Source organism: Macaca fascicularis, chromosome 9, assembly GCF_037993035.2.
Source record: "Macaca fascicularis isolate 582-1 chromosome 9, T2T-MFA8v1.1".
In the NCBI taxonomy this organism is placed as follows: Eukaryota; Metazoa; Chordata; class Mammalia; order Primates; family Cercopithecidae; genus Macaca; species Macaca fascicularis.
Window position 1 is genome coordinate 124,531,353 of NC_088383.1, and position 25,436 is coordinate 124,556,788.

Consider the following 25,436-nt stretch of genomic DNA (forward strand, 5'->3'; position numbering starts at 1 on the left):
GTTGATTGTCTTGTCCAGACATCCATAAAGTATTTGAATTTCTAATACCTTATTCACTGGAGTCTGCAAAGATTTTCCATTAAGGGCCAGATAGTAAATATTTTAAAATTTGTGGGCTGTATTGTCTTCATCGCATCTATGCAACTTTTCTTCTATAGCGTTAAAGTGGACAAAGCCAATATGGAAACAAATGGGAGTGGCTGTGTTCCAATAAAACTTTATTATAAAAACACCTAGTGGATTGAATTCAGCCTGTGGACATAATTTGCCCAACCACTGATCAGTTTTATGCCTGAATGCCTTTAATGACAGGAAGCTCACCAGCTCCTCAGATAGCATTTTCTATCATCAGATAACAAATTGTTCTTTATAACTGAGCTGAAATCTGTCTCCCTCTGATATCTCTCCTAATTCCTCCATATGGGCCCATATATAACAATTTCAATTTCTCATTTCTATTTACAGCCCTTCAGATTTGTAAACTATTTTCTACAATTCACACATTCCTTGTTCATTTTTCTACTTCTCTTGATAAGAGAAACCTTTGCCATATTGGTCAGTTTACTCTGAAAACAATCATGTTCGTCTATGCACCTTAAAATACTATAATTTCTATAATGTATTTTGATAAACTTATTTATCACTAATATGTGTAAAAAGTTCATTCATACTTTAAATTTGTTCCTTAAAATGAAATTTGAGGAAACATCTCAAATATGTTTAATATTTTATAACTTTTTACTTCAGAAAACAAATGAATTTTAAGGCTATTAACAAAGTTACAATATGGTTTTAGAAAGTACTAGAAGTTACAATTGAACAAGCATTATTGAATGCATTAAAACAACTTTAGTTGTTGTTGTTGTTGTTGTTGTTGTTGTTGTTGAGACAGGTCTCACCCTGTTACCCAGGCTGCTGTGCAGTGTTGCTATTTCGGCTCACTGCAACCTCCACCTCCTGGGTTCAAGCAATTCTCCTGCCTCAGCCTCCTGAGTAGCTGGGATTACAGGCACCTGCCAACACGCCCAGCTAATTTTTGTATTTTTAGTAGATATGGGGTTTCACCATGTTGGCCAAGCTGGTCTTGGTCTCCTGACCTCAGATGATCTGCCCACCTCAGCCTCCCAAAGTGCTGGGATTACAAGTGTGAGCCACCACATCTCGCCTAAAAAAAACTTTTTGATGCAGAATAGTCTTGATGGAAATTCACTGGAAGTTTGGTTAAGTGCAAAATTTCACATAGTTGAATATGTATGTAAATTATTTGAATCTTGAGGTTTTTTATTTTAAGCTTTTGAATTTGTGTGCATATTTAAATTCAATAGCTCTTTTGTTAAGTAAAAGAAAATTACTGTTAATGTGTACCATGTCTTAGAGATGATCCTATTTATTATGTTGTCATCATGGACAATGTAAAATAAAATATTCTAATCTTTGTGTGTGATAAAATATATTTGATGGGTTTTTTGTCATTTAAATTCTTCCAGTAGTGAAATGTAAATTAGATCACTTAAAAATGCATCACTGTTAAGAAAAATATGGACAGGATATTTTGAAGCTTATTAATTATTAAGTTTTATAAAGTTACTGCTAAACTTTAAGAGATTTTAAAACAGGTTAACATTTATGGAGACCCCTCAATCAGGCCATTTTTACTGTTATTGCTGTTATTTTGGTAAAAGAGCTGAGTGTGTCAGCTTTGCAGTTTAGCCATAGTTCTGTAGGGGCCAGTTCTCAAACTCTTTGTTAGATTTTACCTCTATGTTGTGTGTAGTTCAACGTAATTGGGCCAGTACTAGGGAGATCGCTTCCAGACATAGCCTGGCTCTGTTCTTAATGTTTTGTGCCATCTTAAGTAGGTCACTATTTTAGTCTGTTTGTGTTGCTGAAAAGGAATACCTGAGGCTGGGCAATTTATAAAAAGAGGTTTATTTGGCTTATAGTTGTGCTGGCTGTACAAGAAGTAGGGTGCCAGCATGTGCATCTGGTAAGGGTATCAAACTACTTCCACTCATGGCAGAAGAGGAAGGGGAGCTGGCATGTGTAGCAATCACATGGGGAGAGAAGAGGTGAGAGCCAGAGACTCTTTTAAACAGCCAGCTCTCATGGGAACTCATAGAGTGAGAACTCTATGAGTTCATTACCATAGGGACACCACCAAGTCATTCACGAGGGATCTGCCCCTGCAACTCAAACACCTTTCATTAGGCTCAACCTCCGACATTGGGCATCAAATTTCAATATGTGGCTTGGAGGTTCAAATATTAAAATTATAGCATTCTATCCCTGGCCCCTCAAATCCCTCATGTCCTTCTCACATATAAATTATAATCATTTAATCCCAATACTTCCCAGAAGTCTTAACTTGTTTCAGCATCAACTCAGGAGTCCAGGGTCCAAACTCTCACCTGAGACTCAAAGCAAGTTCCTTTCAGCTGTGAGCCTGTAAAATCAAAATCAAGTTATTTATCTCCAAGATACAATGGTGGAACAGATATTGAGTAAACATCTCATTCCAAAAGGGAGAAATTGGTCAAAATATAGTGATAACATGCTGCATGAAAATCCAAAATCTAGCAGGGAAGACATTAAATATTAAAGCTCCAAAATTATCTCCCTTGGTTCCACATCCTGTACCCTGGGAACATGGATGCACCATGGCCCTGCTCTACTAGGCATTTCCCTGGTGGGTACTCTATTCAGGCCCTCCAACCCCATATTTCTGCTCAGCATTGCCTCACTAGCATCTGTCTGCAGCGTCTCCACTCCTATGGCAGGCTTGTGGCTGGGCACTCAGGCTTTTCAATACATCCCCTGGAATCTCAGTGGAAGCTGCCAAGCCTCTACTACTCATACTTTCTAGCCTCCTTCAGTGGCAGCAGGAGCAATACCTGCGGCCATTTGAGCAGTGAGATTTGGGGAACACTTTCTAGAGATGGGACATGACAATGTTGTCCCAAGCCTGTCATCCAAAACCATACCATCTTCTTTGGTCTCTTGGTCTGTGATGGGAAGCCCAGAATTGTGACAGATTTGTGACATGCCTTCAGGGTCTTTCCCCCATTGTCTTTATGAATAGTACCTGACTCCTTTTATTCATGCTACTTTCTTTAACAAGTGTTTGCTACCCCAGCACTCTTGGTGTCCTCTTCTGAAAACACTCTTTGCTTCTCTGCCACATGGCCAGGTTGAAGATTCTACAAACTTTTATTCCTTTTGATTATAAATTCCAACTCTAGGTTATTCATTTGCTCCCACATGTGAACATAAGCTGTTAAAAGCAGCCACATCACTTCTTGAGCACTGCTGCTTGGCATGGACACAATGTAGCAAAGTTATTTGACAGGGTATAACAAAGGTTATCTTTGCTTCAGTTCTGAATTATTTCCTCCTTTCAGTCTGAGACCCTCAACATGGCCTTTACTGTCTACATTTCAATCAGTATTTTGGTCACAGCCACTTAACCAATCTCTAAGATGTCCCAAACTTTCCCTCATTTTCCTATCTTATGAGCATTCCAGTTCCAAACCCACTTTGACATTTTTAGGTATCTTTACAGCAACATGCCACTTCCTGGTACCAGTTTTCTGTCTTAGTCCATTTGTGTTGCTATAAAAGAATACCTGAGGCTGAGTAACCCTATATAAAGGAAAGAGGTTTACTTGGCTCATGGTTCTGCAGATTGTGCAAGAAGTATGGTGTTGGCATTTGCATCTGGTGAGGGCTTCAAGCTGTTTCCATTCATGGTGGAAAAGGAAGGGGAGCTCGTATGTGTAGAGATCACATGGTGAGAAAGTAGGCAAGAGAGAGAGGAGAGAAGTTCCAGACTCTTAAATTACCAGCTCTCATGGGAACATGAGAAACAATGATGGCACCAATCCATTCATGATGGATCTACCCCCATGAACCAAACACCTCCCATTAGGCCCCACCTCTAACATGGGGTGTCAAATTTTAACATTTTATTTGGAGGGTCAAATATCCAAACTATGGCAGTCACCTAGCTTCTCTAAATCTCAGTCCTTTTATTTATTGAACTAAAGGATTTTGTTGTTGTTGTTGTTGTTGCTGTGAAGTAATATAGTAAATGATTCAAAAATTGAAAAGAATTATTTTTTAAATTTGTAAAATGGAAAAGTAGATGTATCTGAGTCAGGAAAGTCTGAATTATTTATTGTAAAGAAATAAATGGAGATTTGGTAGAGACTACTATCCCTGTACCTTTCAGACTTTTAATGGTGGCATTAGTTTTCTATATCACTGGATGACATAACATTTTGCATTTATTAACTTGTCCAGTTGGGGGTAGTTTCAGAGATTACCAGTTGGTCTTTTCCACTATGACTGATCTTATCCTATAACCCTGGACACAGTGTAGGGGTTATTCCAGCTACCTTGTACATCAGGTCTATTTATACACTTAAAGAGTGGGGAAATGACCAAAGGGTGGCTCCATTGACATAGTGGGCACACTGTGAGCAAGAATTTAGTCAGAATTTGTTATGTGCCCCCACCCCCTGAACACCCCAACTCTAATAAGAGGCCAGGATGATATTTTGAATGCCTGGCTGTCTGTGTCGCTTCTACCCTCATGTCCAATAGAAGTCAAAATGTCTGCTTATTCCTCCTGTACTGTCTATATATTCTCATGCATATGCCTGTGTATATAATTAAGTATATGGTGTAGGTATTTTCAGGGATCATTTTACCCACTTTTCAAAATGTTTCAAGGACCTTCCTTCTATAGACTCAATCACCTGATTAGTTAATGGGTTTTGAATTTGAAAATTAGCTGAAATCTGGGAACTGTGAAGAGAAACATGGCCCTCCATTGAAGCAACAACCCTCAGTCTCCTGTTCCTTCATTCTCACTTAAAATGAAACCAGATGTTAAATAGTACCACTGTTAGCTGCCCACCTATTTTGCCCTTCAGAATACCATGCTTTATTAATAATTCCTACAACTCTTTGTGAGCCAACCCTCTTGGCAGTTCATCCAGTCTTGTTGATCTAATTATGGTAATTGTGGTTTCTGGATTCTGGCAGTTAAGCACTGACACCTGTCCTCTAACTCTGGGTCTCCATCTTTTTATGGCAGTTAACAAACCTAGCCCTGTGACTATCTCTCCTATTTTCAGGCATGCTCTGTAGAGGAGAGCCAACTCTAAGCCTCCTTATAATACTGGTGCCTCTCTCATCAGCATATTCATAACAGCCTTAATGCATAGGGTGTCCTCTCAGTCCTCCCATGGAACACAACCTGGTAGTTCTTCTGGCCTCATATAATATGAACCATTCCAGCATATCCTCTTCTCTCAGTGTTTTTATAACTTTCTCTTCCATAAACCAGGACAACTCAGGCATTTCAATTTCACTTGTACTGGACATTGCATTTGTCAGGCTTCTACGAGTCACTCTAGCAACAAGTTTGCTCCATTCCCTGGAATCCTCAGTAGGATATTACATCTCTGTGGTCCCTAAAATGTGCACCAAAATCAATGAATTTTTATTTATCCAGTCTTAACATTTCATTGCCCTTTATCAAATATTTAAATCTAGTCATACTTCCACAGCCCCTGCCAGTACATGCTCCTTAAATCTTGCACCTGCTTCAATTGTGCAATCCATTTTCTTTCTTATCAGGCTCAGTTGGGTCATGCTGTGATTTAATCCCACTTATCAGTCTGGCAGCCAAGAAAAGAAGTGGTGACAGCTTGTGAGGGGGCACCTGTTACCTAAGAGAGAAAAGAACTCTTTAGTGTCTTCCAGCATAACAAAATGCTAAGTATTACTAGGAAAGCGGGCGGTAAAACCAACATCTTCAGAAGCATTCATTCAGATATTCCTATCCCATATTTCAGGTTCCTAGGTCTCCTGAACCATGGCCCTTTCGTATAACACAACTTCTTTGACTTAGCATTCTGTCATCTCCGGAACTCTGCAATTCTATAACAATTAGATCATCATCCTGCTGGTCATTCATGTTGGCATTTCTACTGTCAGTCATCAGGGCCTCATTTAAAGCTATGAAAGAGACCCACTGGCTCTTTTATTTAGCCAGTAAGGTTTTTTAATGGCCTTCAGTCTCTCATTATCCCTCTGCAGGTATCAGTACAACGTAATGATAATCAGTCTACTCCACTCTCTTTTGAAGGTGTTTTCCCCATCTTCCAAATGCCTGAATTGCTGTACCTTCAAGTTTTTTCTCTATCAGGGCATTTTCTTAGGTCACTACCGGTGAAATCTAGCAATTTAAGTCTTCTGCCAGGAACTGTGTTCCACCCACCAACATGGATGTTGTCCTCTTAGCCTGCCAGTCAGTGAGTGAATCAGTTCCTCATCTCCATCTTACCTTTTGTTTTCTTGGACCATAAGTCCTCTCAGACACAGAAGCCAAGATGAGATAAGATAAGCAATAAATGTGTTAGGGGAACTCCTGTAAGGGGAAATTGGGAGAGAGGAGGGGAGATAATGGGAAACCTTTAGACCACAATGCCTACCTGCCTTTGTGAGGGAGAGAAGGAAGAAAGGGAAGGTGAGTGAAAGAGCCTGAGAATGCAAGGCACTTCTAAGAATGTTTAATGCCAGTGGTGCAGCCTTGAGCAAAAGTCACCCATCAGTGGAGTGTTCCATCTCCCAGGAACAGGCCTGCCTTGGTATCTCTGCCATATTTAGTCCTTGACTAAGGACAGCCCTTGGGAAGCATGGGCTCAGTGTGAATAAAATGATGGATTTCAGAGTGCAGTAGCTGGGGCCACCAGTCAGTTATGCTCTCTGCCATCAGCGATCAAAGAAGTACTTTTTTTTTTTCTCTCTGAGATGGGGTCTCACTCTGCCTCCCAGGCTGGAGTGTAGTGACACAATCTCAGTTCACTCAATCTCTGCCTCCCAGGCTCAAGCGATCCTCCCACCTCAGCCTCCCGAGTAGCTGGGACCACAGGTGCCTGCCACCACGCCTGACTAATTTTTTTTTTTTTTGTATTTTTGGTGGAGACAGGGTTTCGCCATGTTGCCCAGGCCGGTCTCAAACTCCTGAGCTCAAGTGATCTGCTCACCTCGGCCTCCCAAAGTGCTGAGATTACAGGTGTGAGCCACCATGCCCGGCCAGAGAAGTATATATCTTAGTGGTTGGCACAATAGTTATTTGTTGTGTGTGATAGTTGATAGAACTGACGTATAAAACCTGTAAAAAATGATTTTGGTAATGTGTTTGTATTTTTTTTTTGTAGTTTATATTTTTGAGGGTAGATTTTTAAATTTAACTAACTTTCAGTAATATTTATGTCTATGCAGGTTTTTAATTTTTTCTTGACCTAGTTGGTAATTGACTTTTTAATGGAAATTGTCCTCTTTGTTTCATTTTACAAATTCATTGACATATTTACAATATTAATACTCTGAAGTTTTTTCTATATTAGAATTGTGCCTACCCTTTTATTGAGAATTTTGCCTATTTTTCCTTCCTTCCTTCCCTCCCTCCCTCCCTCCCTCCCCTCCTTCTCCTCTTCTCCTTCCTTCCTTCTCCTCTTCTCCTTCCTTCCTTCTCCTCTTCTCCTTCCTTCCCCTTCCTTCCTTCCTTCTCCTTCCGTTCTTTTCCTTCATTCCTTCCTTCCTTTCTTCCTTCCTTCCCCTCCCTCCTTCCCTCCCTTCCCTTTCCTTCCTTCCTTCCCTCCCCTCATTCCCTCCCTCCCTTCCTCCCTCCCTCCCTCCCTTCCTTTCTTCCTTCCTTCCTTCCCCTCCTTCCCTTCCTTCCTTCCTTCCTTCCTTCCTTCCTTCCTTCCTTCCCTCCCTCCCTCCCTCCCTCCCTCCCTCCCTCCCTCCCCTCCCTCCCTCCCTCCCTCCCTCCCTCCCTTCCTTCCTTCCTTCCTTCCTTCCTCCCTTCCTTCCTTAAAAATAATCTGCTTCAGCTGCTTTCTGTAGACATTAATATGTAGTATGCTGGCCTTATAGAATGATTTAGGAATTGTTCCTTCCTCTTCACTTTTTGGGAAAAGTTTGAGCATTGGTATTAGTTATTTATTAAATGATTGGGTGGAATTTATCAGTGAAGCCATTGAGTTCAGGGCTTCTTTGTTGTGGTATTTTTGATTACTGATTCAATCTCCTTACTGGTTATAGATCTATTCCATTTTCTATTCCTTGGTAGATTTTATGTTTCTGGGGATTTGTCCATTTCACCTAGCTTATCCAATTTATTAGTGTACAGTTGTTCATCATACTCTTCTATAATCATTTTTATTTCTGTAGAATTGGCAATAATGACCCCACTTTCATTTCTAAATTTAGTAATTTGAGTTTTCTTTCTCTTTTATTTTTTTTAGTCAGTCTAACTAAAGGTTTGCCAATTTTGTTGCTCTTTTTCAAGAATCAACTTTTGGTATTGTTGATTTTCTCTATTGTTTTTCTATTTTCTTTATTGTTTATCTTGCTCTAATATTTATGATTTCCTTCATTCTGCTACCTTTGAATTTAGTTTGTTCTTTTTCTAGTCCTTTAAGTTGTAAAGTTAAGTTGTGTATTTGAGATCTTTCTTCTTTTTTAGTATATTTATAGTTAAAAATTTCCCTTTTATCACTGCTTTGCAGGGTTCCATGAGTTTTGGTATGTTGTGTTTTAATTTTCACATTTCTCTAAATATTTTCTAATTTCATTGTGATTTTGTCTTTCATCCATTGATCAAGTGTGTGTTGGTAATTTCCATATATTTTTTAATGTTCAAGTTTTTCTTCTGTTATTGATTTCTAACTTTATCCCGCTGTGGGTGGCAAAGACACTTTGTACATTTATAATTTATATTTTAAAATCTTTCAAGATATAATTTATTACCTAACATATATTCTGTCCTGGAGAATGTCTCCTGTGCCCTTCAGGAGAATATGTATTCTGTTGTTTTTATATAGAGTATCCTGTATATATCTATTAGATCTTGGTGGTTTATTGCATTGCTCTAGACCTCTGTTTCTTTTTTTTATCTTCTGTCTGATTGTTCTATCCTTTACTGAGAGTGGAGTTGAATTATTGTTTTAATCGTTTGGATTTCTCTTTGTTCCTATTGTTACTTTTTGCATTAAAGAACATTTTTAGCATCAATATAGTATTTCTTTATTAGAATGTGTCTGTGTCTTTTTGCATATCTTTTAACATTTTTTCTGTTGTTATATTTTGTGTGTGTTTCTTTTATACCAAAAATATCTGGATGTTTTTGTTTTGTTTTAATAATCTGAGAGTCTCTTAATTTTATGTGACAGGGAAATAAATGGAAATTTTCTTTTTTCTTCTCTCTGATTTTTATTAATTGAGTGAGCTTCCAATATTCTTTTATTTTCCTTTTAGCAGTTTAGGAATTATAGTTTTATATTTTTTATTTAATGATTACTCTTAAATTTTAACAAGCGTATTTCCCTAACTAACAATAATATTAATCGGTATCTCTTTTATCCTCCTGAATCGTATAGGAGAACTAAAAATCTTTAACATTTTTACTTTTACTTATCATTGTCTAATTTTTAAACATATTTTCCAATTTCTAATTTTAATTTGTGTTTTATTTGGTGATACAATTCATATATAATAGAATCCACCAATTGAAAGTGCACAGTTATTCTTCACCCATTATCGCAATCAATTTTAGAACATGTCATCATCCCCAAAAGAAGCCATGTACTCATCGGTAGTCACTCCTCTCCCTCTCACATACCCCTAGTTCTGAAAAATCGCTAATCTACTCTCTGTCCATAGATTTGCCTATTCTGGACATCTTATGTAAATGGAATCATACAATAAATACGTGTTCTTTTGTGACTGGTTACTTTCATTTAGCACAATGTTTCTTATCCATAACATAGTATGGATCAGTACTTCGTTTCTTTTTATTGCTGAATAGTAATTCATCTTATGTGTATAACACATTTTATTTCTCTATTTATTAGTTGATTGTTATTTGGGTTCTTCTTTATTCACTGTTGTGAATAATACTACTATGAACATTTGTGTATAAGTTTTTATGTGGATGTATGTTTTCATTTCTCTTAAGTATATAATTAGGAGTAGAACTGTTGGTCACATGGTAACTCTAGGTTAAACATTGTGATAAACTGCCAAGCTTTTTCTAAAGAAGACGTATCATTTTATAATCTTACCAGCAAGGGTCAGACATTCATTTTTTCCACATTCTTACTAAAGTTTGTATTAACTGCCTTTCTTATAGCCATCTTGGTGGGCATAAAGTGGTGAGAGATGATGCATATTTAGATGAATTAAAAATGAAAGATTAGAAGAATCTAAAGAATACAACAGGCAAAGAAATAATAAGAGTTAAGCACTTGAAAAAAACAATCAAAGATGGCTACATGGAAGCAAGCATGCACGTGGGCAGAATAATGCAAAGCTAAGTATGGTGTTCATGATTCGGGAAAAATAAGACATTTAATCATGTTGTACATAAAGATATTCTGAAAGAGAAAAAAGAAGAAAATGTAACTCCCTAGAGAAAAAAGTAAACCTAATTTAGTCACAGAATCTCTATATCAAAGTGGTATAATCCTGGTATATTTGCCAGAAAGTTTTTTAAAAATGGGTAAAGGCACTGTGAAGAATTACAAATACATGTAAGTCCCCGTTTAAAAAAATGAGATTATAATGATGGATATGTGAATGGAAATGAGACCTGAAGATATGGATTTTGCTAAGTAGAAACAATACATGATTTCTTACAGTATTGGAAGTTTACTTAGGAATTTTCTCCATGGTTTTGTTGTGGAATAAAGTAGCTATTTAGGACCGAACTGTTCTTGTAAAGCAAAATATTTAATGCACTGGGAGTAAACTAGTGACGGTACGTTTTCTTGCAACTTAGTCAAACCGGTGTTCACCATCTAGTTTACAAAGTTGAGGTTTAGTGTACTAGATGCTGAAATAGATTTCTCCGAGAGTCATGTCAGTAACTTTACACTTTGACTTAAATATTGCTTTACACCTCAAACTTAACATGCTTTAAATTGAATTTACTGTACTGGCAAACTTTCTTTTTTTCCAGTTTTCTGTAGCTCAGTTATAGGTGTCACTGTTTAACTCACTTGAATACTTGGGACTCATTGAAATCCTCTTTCCTTAATACTCTACATGAACCCCAGTTCTACCTTCTTTCTATCAATATATTGTATGTAAATTAGCCAAAGTGGTTATTTTAAACATACATTATTAACTCCACTGTTTAAAAGCTTCCTTTTACCTGTATAATTCAAAGCATAAGTATTCTCATACTTAAATATACCAGTCACTTTTTCATTGTTAGACGGGGCAGTGGTTAATTACTTGCCTTTTTTTCCAGCATATTTTTGGTCCTTATTGTGTGTTTGTTTTTTACTTCTGTTGGAAGCATTTAAAAATTTCTGTGCAGTAAAATTCCTTTTGAGGGGAGTACAGTTGTGTGAGTTTTAACACATGGATCATTTGTTATAATTACCGGCTCTCCCAGGATACAGAATAATTCCAAAGCCCCAGTGAATACCCCATACCTTCTTTGCAGTTAGACTTTCTCCCCACCCATACACCCTGGCAACCATTGACCTGATCTCTGTTGTCACAGTTTTGCCTTTTCCTGAATGTCATTCAAATGGCTTCTTTCCCTTAGCCTACTGCATTTAAGATTCATCCAAGGCAGTTTTTTGTATCAATAGTCCATTTCATTTCACTGCTAAGTAGTATTTCATTATACGGATATATCACACTTTGTTTACCCATTCACCCATTGAGAGATATGGATTGTTACATTTTTTGGTATTTATGAATAATGCTGCATGATCAACATACATACAAGTTTTACACAAACATAAGTTTTCATTTCTCTAGCATAAATACCTGGAAGTAGGGTTGCTGGATCACAGGGTGGATATGTATTCATCTTTATAATTACTGCCACTGTTTTTCAGAGAGTGACTGCACAATTTTGTGTTGCAACCAGCAAAGCTCAGGGTTCCAGTTGTTGCACATTCTCACCAGTGCTTGGTCCTGTCAACATTTTTTATTTTAGCCATTCTGATAGATGTGCAGTGGTATCTTGTGGTAATTTTAATTTGCATTTCCTTAATGGCTAATGACATTGAATATGTTTTCATGTGCTTATTAGTTATACTTTCATTTTCTTTGGTGAAGTATTTTTCAAATCTTTTGCCTATTTTTAATTGCTTTTTAGTTTTGCTTTTTATTTTTGAATATTGAATGTTTTTTGTATATTCTGGATACAACTCTTTTTGCCAGATGTGATTTGCAAATATTTTCCCTCAGTCTTTGAATTGTCTTTTCATTCTCTTAATGGTATCTTTAATGTAGGAAAAGTTTTAGTTTTTATAAAATTCAATTTAATGCATTTTTAAAAAATTGATTATGCTGTTGATGTCATATCCAAGGACTCTCCCTAACTCAAGTTTACATAGATTTCTTTCTAAGAGTTTTATACAATTATGCACTACATAACATTTTGGCCAAAGACCACATATATGATAGTACTTATAAGATTATATTACTGTATGTTTACTGTACCTTTTCTATGTTTAGATATGTTTAGATACACAAAAACCATTGTGTTATAATTACCTACAGTATTCAATACAGTAACATGCTATATAGGTTTTTACCCTAGTAACAATAAGCTATACCAATGGCTTTCATGTGTAGTAGGGTATACCATCAATGTTTTTGTTTGTTTGTTTGTTTGTTTGTTGACACAGAGTCTCTCTCTGTCACCAGGCTGGAGTGCAGTGGCGCAGTCTTGGCTCACTGCAAGCTCCCCCTCCTGGGTTCACACCGTTCTCCTGCCTCAGCCTCCCAAGTAGCTGGGATTATAGGTGCCCACCACCACACCCAGCTAGTGTTTTGTATTTTTAGTAGAGAAGGGGTTTCACTGTGTTAGCCAGGATGGTCTCCATCTCCTGACCTCGTGATCCTCCTGCCTTGGCCTCCCAAAGTGCTGGGATTACAGGCATGAGCCACCGCGCCTGGCCACCATCAGTGTTTGTTTAAGCACACTCTAAGATGTTTGCACAGCGATGAAATTTGTCTAATGATGCATTTCTTAGAACATATCCCCATTGTTAAGTGACACGTGACTGTATTTTTATGTTGTACATTTAGATCTGTGATCTGTTTCAGTTATTTTTTGTTTATGTTGAGGTGTAATTCAATGCTGATTATTCCATATGTGGATATCCAGTTGTTCCACCATGATTTGTTATAAAACTATCCTTTCCATTTTGAAATGCTTTTGCAACTTTGTCAAACATTCACCATAGGGTTCCAGTCCCGGGTAAGAGTGTGTAAACACACGTCTCTTTTTCTCTAACTGAACTCAACCATAAAACCTGGACAAAATTCATGGGCAGCTATTTGGTATATGATATCAGCAGGCAGAGCAGAGAACACCTGAATTCAAAGTACTGTTGAACTGTCTAGAAGTTTGCCATTTTTCCCCTTTAGTGCCCCCTGACCTGAAGTCAATGCAATTTGAAACTTGAAAGTAACTACTATAGTTTGGACAGGGAAAAGTCCTCTAGTTCTGGCCCATGATGTGGAAAAGGGAACTCTAAACTCAGAGAGAATGAGGGAGACCTCCCTTCCATTTTTCCCTTTCCTGAATTCACTCACCCATACCCCAGTCAGTTGAAGCAGGAACATGGGCAGCAGCAAAATGGCTCACAGCAGGAAGCTGTAAGAACCAAAATCCCAAGGGAAAGGAATATTCTTCTATTCATAGGGGAGCTCTGGTCACAGAGAGCCAAGATAAACCCTGTTGATTTCCTTCTTATCTGTCCTCCCAGCACAAAACGTGGCGCAATAGGAAAAGGGTGTAGTTTCTGGCCATATGATGGAAAAGTAGAGCCCACAAAACCAGAAAGGACCTGAGAGATAATGGAGATAGAAAAGCCTTCCCATCAAATGCTTTATAAACTTCTGGGATCACCCCTGAGCTGCCTGTGTGCTAATCTGATCCTAATTAACATTATCATACCAAAGAATTTGAGAACTGAGCTCTGCTTTGAACTCAGGTAGAACTCTGCTTTGGCCCTGGACTGAACAGTGGGTGACCCTCCTGCTGGACAGACTCAAGAAGCACTTCGAAAGCTTTGGATACATCGTGACCATAGCCTCCAGATGGATAAAACAAAATATCTCTGTAGAGAATATCAACATTATCTATAGAGTATAAACAAGACCTCAATCCCTTTTAAAGTCAAGGTAGTACAAGAGAGATGGATTAAAGGGTACAGCAGAGGCCAGGCGTGGTGCCTCACACCTGTAATCCCAGCACTTTGGGAGGGTGAGGCAGGTGGATCACGAGGTCAGGAGTTCGAGATGAGCCTGGCCAAGATAGTGAAACCCCATCTCTACTAAAAATACAAAAATTAGCCAGGAGCGATGGCACGTGCCTATAATCCTAGCTACTCAGGAGGCTGAGGCAGAAGAATTGCTTGAACCCGGGAGGCTGAGGTTGCAGTGATCATGCAATTGCACTCCAGCCTGGGCAACAAGAACAAAGCTCCTTCTAGAAAAAAAAAAAAAAGAAATAACAGTGGAGAGGGCTCTAATGGAAGTAGTCATTCTTAATTACCAAGTCAAGGACTATCTCTCAATGTTTAGTGCTTTAAGAAAACTTTCATCAGGTACTAGATCTATTACCTATGCATATGGGAAAAGTGACATTTGATCCCTGCTTCAAATATAAAATAAATTCTAGGAGGAAAGGTAAAAGCAATGAAGCATCTAGAAGGTAATGTAGGAATTATTCTTCATAACATTAGAATATAGAATGGATTCTTAAACAGGACACATAAAATACTATAACAAAATTACACTACAAAAAAAAGAACACTTTTTCTTATCAAAAGACACCATTCACATTATAATGAGTCAAGTCACACAGTGGTATGAAATATTTGCAAACTGTATAAAAGGCAAAGGCCTTATATTCACACTATGTAACTCATATAAATCAATTAAAAATAGTCTGAAAACTCCTCCAAAAATGACAATAAACTGACATACACGTCACAAAAGAAGACATCCAAGTGTCCAACAAAATACGCAAGTGCACTCGACTTAATTTTTATCTGGGACTTCAAATTAAAACCACAATGTAATACTACTATATACCTACTACAGTGGATAAAAAGAAAAAGACAAATAATACCAAGTGTTGGAGAGGATGTGGAACTATTAATACTTTTAGTACACTAGAAATTGATGCGATGGCTTTGAAAACAAGTAGACATTATATTCTAAAGTTGAATTTACATATACTCTATGGCCCAACAATTCCATGTCATCAAAGCCATGTGAACCATATTTATAGAAGCATGTTTTACATGCCCCAAACTGGGAATAATCAAAATACCCAAAAATAATAGGATGGAAATATATACTTATATAATGTGGAGCAATGGGGGGAAAAAAAACGAATGCCAAAGGGTCAAAATAGGTAACACAAACATAGTGTTGAATGATAGAGGCAGAAACAAAAAAATAAATATGATAGTGTTATATTTGTAAAAAATTTAGGAATAGACAAAACTAAAATATAGCATTAAAAATAAATATGATAGTTCTTTTTGAGAAGGAGAGATTGAATTAAGTTCTGTTTTTTCAAGCTGGTGGTTTCAAGGGTATATTGTCTTTGTGATAGTTTATTGAGCTATATATTTAGGGTTTCTCTATTGTGTTATACACTAATGATTTAGAAAAGGTTTTCAAAATAATTAAAACTTTTGTCCTAACTATATGGTTTTAAAAGATGTGTTTCAAAACACATTTAATGTAGGAAGAAACACTGTATACATTGTAGGAAGAAACACTGTATACATTGTCCTTTGTCACTTTTTGTTACAAGTTTGAAAGAATAAGGTATTATCCAGGTAGGCTACTTGTAATAGGACTTACCCAGGAAGATTTTCCTTATTAGATATGAGTCTCTCTAATACTCCATCAGATGAGGCTTGAGACTACTCTATTTTCTGTAGAGGTTTAGGAAAATATTTAAGAGTTACTAAAGATGCTCTGTAGACTCAAAATCTGTTACAGAGCCGTGGCAGAGAGGTTAATATAGGTAGTCTTCTATAAATTTTTCCATAAATGATATCTAGTGGATTGTATTCTTTTCCAGCCTTCATTTAACTCCCTCCATGTGGCTGTGTAGCAAACCATCTAATTTGAATGGGGTTTATCTCTCACCAGCTTCATGGTTGTACCAATGCCATTTATTGCATTGTCAGTGTTTGGTAAGGAGTGGGCATGTATAATAGTGTATTATATAAACCCTGGAACTGCTGCAATCATTTTTGTTCCTAAGAGTTAAACAAGCCTGAAAATAAAGTTGGTGTGTAGTGTTATGCATAGTCCAGAGAATCATAAGAAAATGTATCTAGGACCCTGATCAGACCAAACCTGGAACTTTTCTTCCTTTGGACTTTGGGAAGTGTCTTAGTCTGCTTGGGCTGCCATAACCAAACAACACAGACTAAGTGGGTTAAACAATAGAAATGTATTATCTCCCAGTTCTGGAGGGTAGGCAGTTCAAGATCAGGGTGCCAATTATTGGTCTCTGGTAAAACCTCTCTTCCTGGCTCTGCAAATGCCTGCCTTCACACTGTGTACTCACATGGCCTTTCCTCCATGCATGCAGGAAGAGAGGGAGAGTATGCAAGTTCTTTGGTGCCTCTCCTTTAAGGACATTAATTATATCAGATCAGGATCCCATGTTTATTAACTTCATTTAAACCTAAATGTGTCCTAAAGGCCCCCTCTCCAAGTACAGCCACACTGGGGGTTAGGGCTTCAACATATGAATTTGAGAACACAATTCAGTTCATACCAGAGAGTGTAAACTTCATGTAGATCTCTTCTTTGTACCAGTTCGAGTTAGGTGTTCTGTTACTTGCATTTGAAATAATCGTAACTGATAGTACTCCTAAGGTTCAGTAACTCTTGCATAACAACCCTCAGAAGTTTGTACCAATTTTTTCTATGAGTGTATTATTTACCACATTCAACCACTGGGCTTTTTTGATTTTTCATCTTTTTTCAAACTGATGACTTGAACATATAAGCAATTTTTTTTCTTTTTAATATTCATAGCTCTTATTGCATTTTAAGTTAGAAGTGTATTCTGTTAATATTTTAGTCGGTAAGAAAAAAATCCATTAAATGTTGTGAAGGTATGAAATTTAAAGATATTTTGTGGAATAACAGTTATTAGGAGGTAAATTTCTTCATTTTCTAACATTTTTCAGTGAAATAAAATAATATGTCCAAACCATCTTTTAAAATATGTACTTAAGACTTGACATTTATGATCAGTTAACCTCAAATTGCTATAAAATAGCGACAATATTATCTCTTTTTGCAATTGGCCAACTAGATTACCACCAGAGGGTATTTATTTGTCACTAGCAACCTGCATTACAATGTAACCTTACAGCACACTATGTTACTTATATTGAATTCTTTTAATTTTACCTAAATAAGATTACCTAATAAGTTCCATATTCTATTACATTAGCAATTAACAATCCTTTTTTTTACATTAACAATGTAATTGTTTTACATTAACAATCCTTTCAAAGTGACCATTTTATGAATAATAAAATCAAATCGTTGAAATATCTCTCCCTAAGTTTTTATGCTTCCCTTTTTTATTACTGTAGCTGATGTACTTTCTTTTTAATGTTTGTTTTCTTTCTTTCTTTCTTTGTTCTTTTTACTCCCTATTTCCTTTGGGCGGATTGTACTGAGGGGTGTTGAACCTTTCAGATCTTTTGATATTATTATCATACAACATATTATTTTTTAAAAAAAGAAAGCCCAGTTATCCCACCAATATCTATATCATGGAGCATAAAAACTTTTGCATAATATAATAGAAAAAGAAGACCTGAAAGAAAGCCGTAAATACTTATTTTTTTCTGACAAATTTGCCACAATACCAAATTAAAAGATACTAATGTTCAATGTTACCCATTAAACCCTTTGATTTAAGAGATAGAGAAAAGCTAACTAGGATACACAAACCTACAAATCTGTCATTTAACATAATAAAAGTTTGCAAAGCTTCTCTGTCCCATCAATCATAGTAGAAGGCGAAGGGGGGACAGGCTTGTCACATGGTGAAAGCAGGAGCAAGCAAGAGAGTTAGGGGAGGAGAAGTGCCACACATTTTTAAATGACCAGATCTTAGGAGAATTCACTCACTATTGTGAAGTCAGCATCAAGCCATGAAGGATCTGTTCCCCTGACCCGAATACCAGGCCCCACCTCCAACACTGGTGATTACCATTCAACCTGAGATTTCAGTCGGGACAAATATCCAAACTATATCAGAAGGGATAGCATGGAATACAGGACACTGCTTCACATGGTCATTCAAGAAATTCAGATGGTGGAAATTCTGTCATTCTTCAGGTGTCCAAGATTGTCAGTAAAGACAGAGACTCTCTAGTAGTCACCAAAGGAAGAATGTGACTTTTTAACTATGCTGAATAAATATGACAAATATTTATTGTTTGTTTGTTTGCTTCTTTGTTTTGCTTTTTAACAAAGCAAGTGTTCTTAATAAACTGGTTTTTGTTTGTATGTATATTTTTTAAGAGAACTGTCACTTTTGTTTGCAATGTAATTTATTAGAAATCAAGAACATTGATAAAGTATTACCCTATATAAAGATAATAATGCCAAATGAGACATTCAGTATTAGAAAAAATGATGTTATTCAAATCAATTAAAAAACCAATTTCACGAGGCTGAGGCAGGAGAATGGCGTGAACCCGGGAGGCGGAGCTTGCACTGAGCTGAGATGGCACCACTGCACTCCAGCCTAGGCGACAGAGCGAGACTCTGTCTCAAAAAAATAAAATAAAAATTTCATTTATTTAGCAAAAATGTATTGACAACTATTATATGCCAAGTAGTAAGATATATTTTACTGGATTTTTGATATTTATTGGAAATTATGAGAATATTATTTTAAAAGTATTTTCTTACACTGTTTATTGATTTTAGCAGCCAAGTTTTTACATCATGTTAGCTCTTTTACTGCTAACCTAATAGGAATTAGCATAGAAAGCATCTGATACGAAACCTTAAAGTATATAACTCCTTGTTTCAACGAAGTGAAATTATGAAAGTTGTATATTTTATGCTATCCTTGAATATCATTACAAAAATGATGTTTACTTGAGTCATAAAGTTTAGATAAGAAAGAATTTAAGCTCCTCATGAGAAATTCAACTAGTATTCCTGTCTCAAACTGAATCTTTATTATGTAACTCTTAAGGAAGAGGAATGCTGTGAATTATTAATCAAATAAAAATACATTTTGGTATTTAAGTTGGGTTTACTGAATATAAGTAACTTTTCTATATATACTATTTTTACTGCAACAGATATTCTGAAAGAAACAGTTGACAGGATCTGGTAATCTGGGTGTAAGGGATGATATAATTGAAATGTAAATTGTTTTTAACATTTTAGCTGGAAAGTAATGGTGAAACAGAGGAGTGAGAGCAAAGGGAACAACTTGCAATTTAATACTTTGAATCTTAGAGGATTTACTTCAACTCTCTGTGACTTAGCTTTCCCATGTTTTCAATGACCACGTGACAGTATACATGATCTATCATCTGCAATTATAGGAATTAAAGAGATAATTCATGTAAAATACTCAGCATAGTGCTTGGTACATATTACTCAATAGATGTTAGTTGCTTTTCTAATCATGAACATTATTAATGGTTAAGCTTGGATATGGTAGGTTTGAGGTGATATTAATATTTTTGTCATAATTCTTAAGGGTATCATGGTCTGACTGAAATTCAGATAAATGAACCCTCAGACCATATCTACAGTGTCCATTCTCAGTACCACATCTTAAGAGTTACATTGGCTGGGCGCGGTGGCTCATGCCTGTAATCTCAGCACTTTGGGAGGCCAAGGCAGGCAGATCATGAGGTCAGGAGATCGAGACCATCCTGGCCAACATGGTGAAACCCCGTCTCTACTAAAAATACAAAACAAATTAGCCAGGCGTGGTGGTGCGCGTCTGTAGTCCCAGCTACTCAGGAGGCTGAGGCAGGAGAATTGCTTGAACCTGGGAGGCAGAGGCTGCAGTGAGCTGAGATCACGCCACTGCACTCCAGCCTGGGCGACAGAATGAGATTCTGTCTCAAAAAAAAAAAAAAAAGGTACACTATTAATCCAGGTATAACAACAGAATTATAACCACTATGATGATAATTCAGACTAGAGAAGGGTTCCTCAACCTTGGCAATATTGGCATTCTGGGCTGGGAAAATGCTGTTGGAAAGCCGACCTATATATCGTATGATATTTATGTAGCATCCCACTAGATGCCTGTCAAGTGGTGAAACCCAAAAATGTCTCTGGACACTGCCAGATATCGCCTGGAGAACAAAAACATTCCTTGTTGAGAGACACTGGACTTGAGGCAATCCTCCATACAAAAAAACCTGTCTATTCTTTAAATATATAAAGAAGTTTTAGCATACAGCGGACTGATTTTGTTTAACCTAGAAGGCAGACACAGCACTGATTGATAGAAGTTAGAATATTGGCCAGGCATGGTGGCTCATGCCTGTAATTTCAGCACTTTGGGAGGCCAAGGCCAGCGGATCACCTGAGGTCAGGAGTTCGAGGCCAGTGTGGCCAACATGGTGAAACCCCGTCTCTACTAAAATACAAAAAATTTAGCCAGGGTGGTGGCCTATGCCTGTAATCCTAGCTACTCAGGAGGCCGAGGTGGGAGAATTGCTGGAATCCGGGAGCAGAGGTTCAGAGGTTGCAGTGAGCCAAGATTGTGCCACTGCACTTCAGCCTGGGTGACAAAGCGAGACTTCATCTCAAAAAAAAAAAAAAAAAAGAATATTTTCAAAATTTGAATTAACTAGAAATAGAATGCACTAAGTTGTGAGTCAGCAACTTCTCAACTTCTCAGCTACAATGAGTATTTAATTAGGTGCTGTATCACTATCAGAGCTGTACTGGGAACTTCCTTCCTGGGAGGGACTTGGAAGTAAGAAATCTTTTATATCCCTTTCAAGGATAAGATGCTCTCATTTTGACAGATGTAAAGATGCAGATTTGGAAATCATTTTAATTGAGGTCATAGTTGAAATCATGAAAATAACTGTGCTTTCTCTTTGAGGGCAAGAGAAAAGAAGAGCACAATTGCATGAAGTGAATTTTAAGGAATGTCCATAATTTAAAAGAGGGAATTTGGAATGTAACCTATATTCATTGAACCTATATTGATTTAGGAAGTATTGAGCAAAACAAAACAAAACAAAATGAAAGAATGTATTCAGGAGAGAGTTTTAAAGAATGAATGATTAGTATTGTCAGTTGAGAAGTTGAAGTCTGATAGTAGAGAAAACACCAGTTTATATAATTTCTAGAAAATCATGGTGACTTTCTGTTGAAAACAAATTCTGAGAAAAGTGTCCCCTAAAATGTTGAATATTACATAAAGGGTACCTATGTTAAAATCACTTCTATGGTTGGAAAGGTTAGTATCACTGACTTTTAAAAAAATAGATTTCCTTTGATTCTGCAGGCAGGATTAGAGAACGGATATTGAAACAGAATGATTATGAGATAGTGGGCACACTCAGAGCTGCCAGCATATGGAAAGGAAAAAACTTTGAGGCTTAAGTAGCTGGATTTGTATTTGGGTACTACGACTTACTCCATGTGTGACTATAAGCAATGAACTTCAAAATCTCTGAGGACTGGATTCCTCTTTTCTCAAATAACAATAATATATGCTATCTTGAAGGATTTCTAAGACTAAATCCAATCATCGGTGTGACGTATCCAGCACAGCATCTGGAATGTGTGCAGCACTCAATGGATAGATGTTAAAATTGACATTGTTGTTATCATTGTCATTGAAGGATATTCTAAGGTCTTCTGCTTCAAATGAGGCATAGGCAAGGAGAAAAAATATATTGAAGACTTGACAAGAGTGGAAAGTGTCAAAAATTGTCACTGCTTATGAGTGACTCAAGTGATGAACACAGTGATTATCAATTAAGGATGAGTACCAGGTTTTACTTGTGGTGTCCAGTGACCAGTGAATCTGTAATGGCCCAGTTCTGTTCACTTCTGGGTCTTCTCATAGCATAATCTATGACTACAGAGCAAATAAGGGGAAAATAAACAGTGATACAGGGTTGCAATTGATTAATGAGATTCATGTAAATCTCTGTCATTTTGAGATTTGTTAGGCTTGAGTTCCTTCTAACAAAGTACCCTGCATTATCATAGTTTATTGCATATAGTACCTAATATATTAGACCACATGTATGAACATTGTAACTGACTTATTTCTTAATGTAAACATTAGCATATGCCAGGGTTTCTCAGCCTTGGTACTACTGATATTTCGTATTGCTGATCCTTTGCTGCTGGGGACAGTCTTCAGCGTTGTAGAATTCTTGCAACACCCCTGCACTCCTCTCCCAGTTCTGACAAACAAAAATGGCTGCAGACATTGCCAAATGATCCCTAGGGGGAGGGAGGAAAATAATCTTTGGTTGGGAACCACTGGAATATGTTCATATATAAAATAGTGATAAAAATAATATAAATGTACATGTGTAACATTTGGTTTTATAAAATTTCCGTATTTTATGACTCATAATAGCAATTCTAAATAGATTTTGGTTGTGATTTCTGTTGCTTCATAAGACCAATGGAATTATAAATGTACATTCCTTCTGACAGAGAAAATTCTAAATATTGACCATAATCTATAGCAAGAAATGTAAATATTTTTTCTACCTGTACATTTTTATTATATTTGAGAGAACATTTTAAACATTGGAAATTTATCCTATTTTTGATTGTTTATCTAGACAAAGTAATTACTTACATATATTTTTGAGTCTTTCATGTACTTTTTTTTCATTACATAGTTCAAATAAGTTTTGAGCAAAAATTATTTGTGTTTTATTCTCCAGTTGTTTCCTGTCCTTATTGCTGGTGGCTGCTGTGGTATGGAAGATCAAACAAACTTGTTGGGCTTCTCGACGGAGAGAGGTATCAGTAATATTATTTAATCTTTTGTTTAAAGATTTAAGCAAATAAGTGAATCTCTATTGTCTGTTAATTAACATGCTGTCTTAGAATACAGAATTTCAAATCATTTTTACATACTAATATTCAAAAATCACTCTAGTATTTTTTAAGCTTTAGAGCAAACTTTATCACTGTAATTTTAAGTTAGTATTTGTAAAGGCATTGGTGTGTTGCAAACTAGTTTCTAAAAATGGTATTGGAATTTATAGTGAATACAATTATTTATTATGTTTAAATGATTTTGTAATATATTTAACTTAGGCATTTAGTTATGCTATAAAGACATAATTTATTTTTCTTGAGTGTCTGTTGAAATTTAAAATTCTGAGTGGTAAATATTTTTGGTTTTGAAAAAGATTTTATAGCCTAGAAATTTATTATAACATTCTCTTTTTGGGAATCAAATCTTCTCCATTTTTTGATTATCTAATCCAACTATGTTTAAAGAGCACATCCATTGGATAAATTTCTGTATTAGAATTAATTATTTTTCTTATAATCCTAAAATTGATGAAAACAATAATATTCTTACAAAATAACAACTGATTATGTAAATTGTGTATATTTGTTAATTGAATGAAGAAACAAAATCATCTGAGGAGCAAAAGTATGCAGTAGATTTATTCTTCTATATCTCATTTATTCAGAAAGCTAGTTTCTGTTTTTATCAGTATTCTTTTATTATACTATATTCTATTAGTATTAATCTTAGTATTTTACTTGCTATTGCACTTCTCCATATATTTCTATATGGGTTTTTTTTTGGTAACAATATAAAACAACAGTATAATTGCTTACCTTCTTTTTTCCACTTAAAAAAATGTAATATTTAAAGATGTAAAAATAATCCAGGGTGTTCTAAGCTGTAGAATTAGTAAGTGACATGAGTTCTTCTTAGTCTATTTTTAAGCACCCATCAAAGATCAGTACCTATGTATAATATATTTGTAAACTGGAGTCCCTCCCTGCCTTCAAATAAATCATTCATCTTAATATTCTCTGCCTCTCTGATTTTCTGTATCTGGCCAGTGCAACATCAGTGAGGGTTTACTTGGAATGACTGCATGTTAAAAAGTAATCCAATTGAAAAAGCTTATTAAATATAAATATATAAATATTTGGCAAGAAGTCAAATTCTCTGCAGAGGTAAACAATCATCTAGACATGTTAGATGATCTATTACAGTAAAATTATAGATTTGGGAAGGAAAAATCAAAATTATAGGCAGGTAGTGTGAAGGCCTTCCTTCCATAATGGAATAGGGCAAGTGACAATTTATGTCCTTAATCATTAGAAGAGAAGGCTGAATCAATCAGGGATCCTCGGTTCCCATTGCATCGTGAGGAGCACTATTTAAATATCTGATCTCTAAACTTTATAAAATGTGTCTATGTAAATATAGCATTGTGAAAATATCGAATTGTAACTCTACCATTAATTGGCAGCTAAATATAAGTAAGTGGTCTAGTTAAATTTCCTTACCTCTTAAAAGAAGGATTTGTACCCTAGAGTTAATTCTCAGTTGTGGTCTATTCTTTCAAGCCCTATAAATGTCTACATGTAACTAAAGTTTAAAAATGATATTTAATATTTGTTAAAACTAATATGAATAGTTTAGCTATAAAACTTTCATACTTCTCAAAATGACAAAGTGATTTTGGCTAATATTGTATTATCTCAGTGTAGTAATGCTGTTTATTACATAGTAAACAGGTGCTCTGGCAAGCTGATACTACTTTAATTTTTAAAATATTAATATAAATTTATCTTTTGGAAGTCAGAATCGTTCAATATATGTGGTAGATGTGGAAAGGATAAAAGAGAAATAGTAGAGGGGAGCTAGATTAGGATCACTTTCCAGTTTATATCTGTATTATTAATATTACTATGTCCTCTGGAAATTCCTTTAATATAATGCCCTTCTTTCCAAAACTCATCCAGGTAGTGCTTCTTTCTATTAAAGTGTATAATAGTGTTTGCATTTAATTTGCTACCGCTTCCAAAAAAGAAAACGTGTCTTGAGAGTTTATGTTATGCTATAGCATTACACGTTAAAAATATTGTGAAGAGTTTTCTCAAATATAGTTTTAATAAATTCCTTTAAATGTAAAATCCTAAATATTTTAGAAACTATTCATATATTGATGTCCAAAGTAAAGATGACATTGACTTTGATGAGTATTAGAGAGCTGCTATTAGCTAGTAATGTTTATATTGCAGTCGTCCCCCCTTATCCATAGTTTTAGTTACTCACAGACGATTGGAGTCCAAAAACATTAAAATACTTTGAGAGAAAG

The 25,436-nt window shown here is 36.0% G+C and overlaps 1 protein-coding gene across 10 annotated transcripts in view; it reads left to right on the plus strand.

Annotated features, from left to right (window-relative positions):
• Positions 1-25,436, plus strand: part of ATRNL1 (attractin like 1) — an 842,049-nt gene that overhangs the window by 406,545 nt on the left and 410,068 nt on the right. For all 10 annotated transcript variants that reach the window (XM_045362239.3, XM_074002848.1, XM_005566518.5 and 7 more), the window contains one exon: positions 23,022-23,100. In XM_045362239.3, coding sequence (XP_045218174.1) covers positions 23,022-23,100 — 79 coding nt within the window. The remainder of the gene's footprint in view (positions 1-23,021; positions 23,101-25,436) is intronic.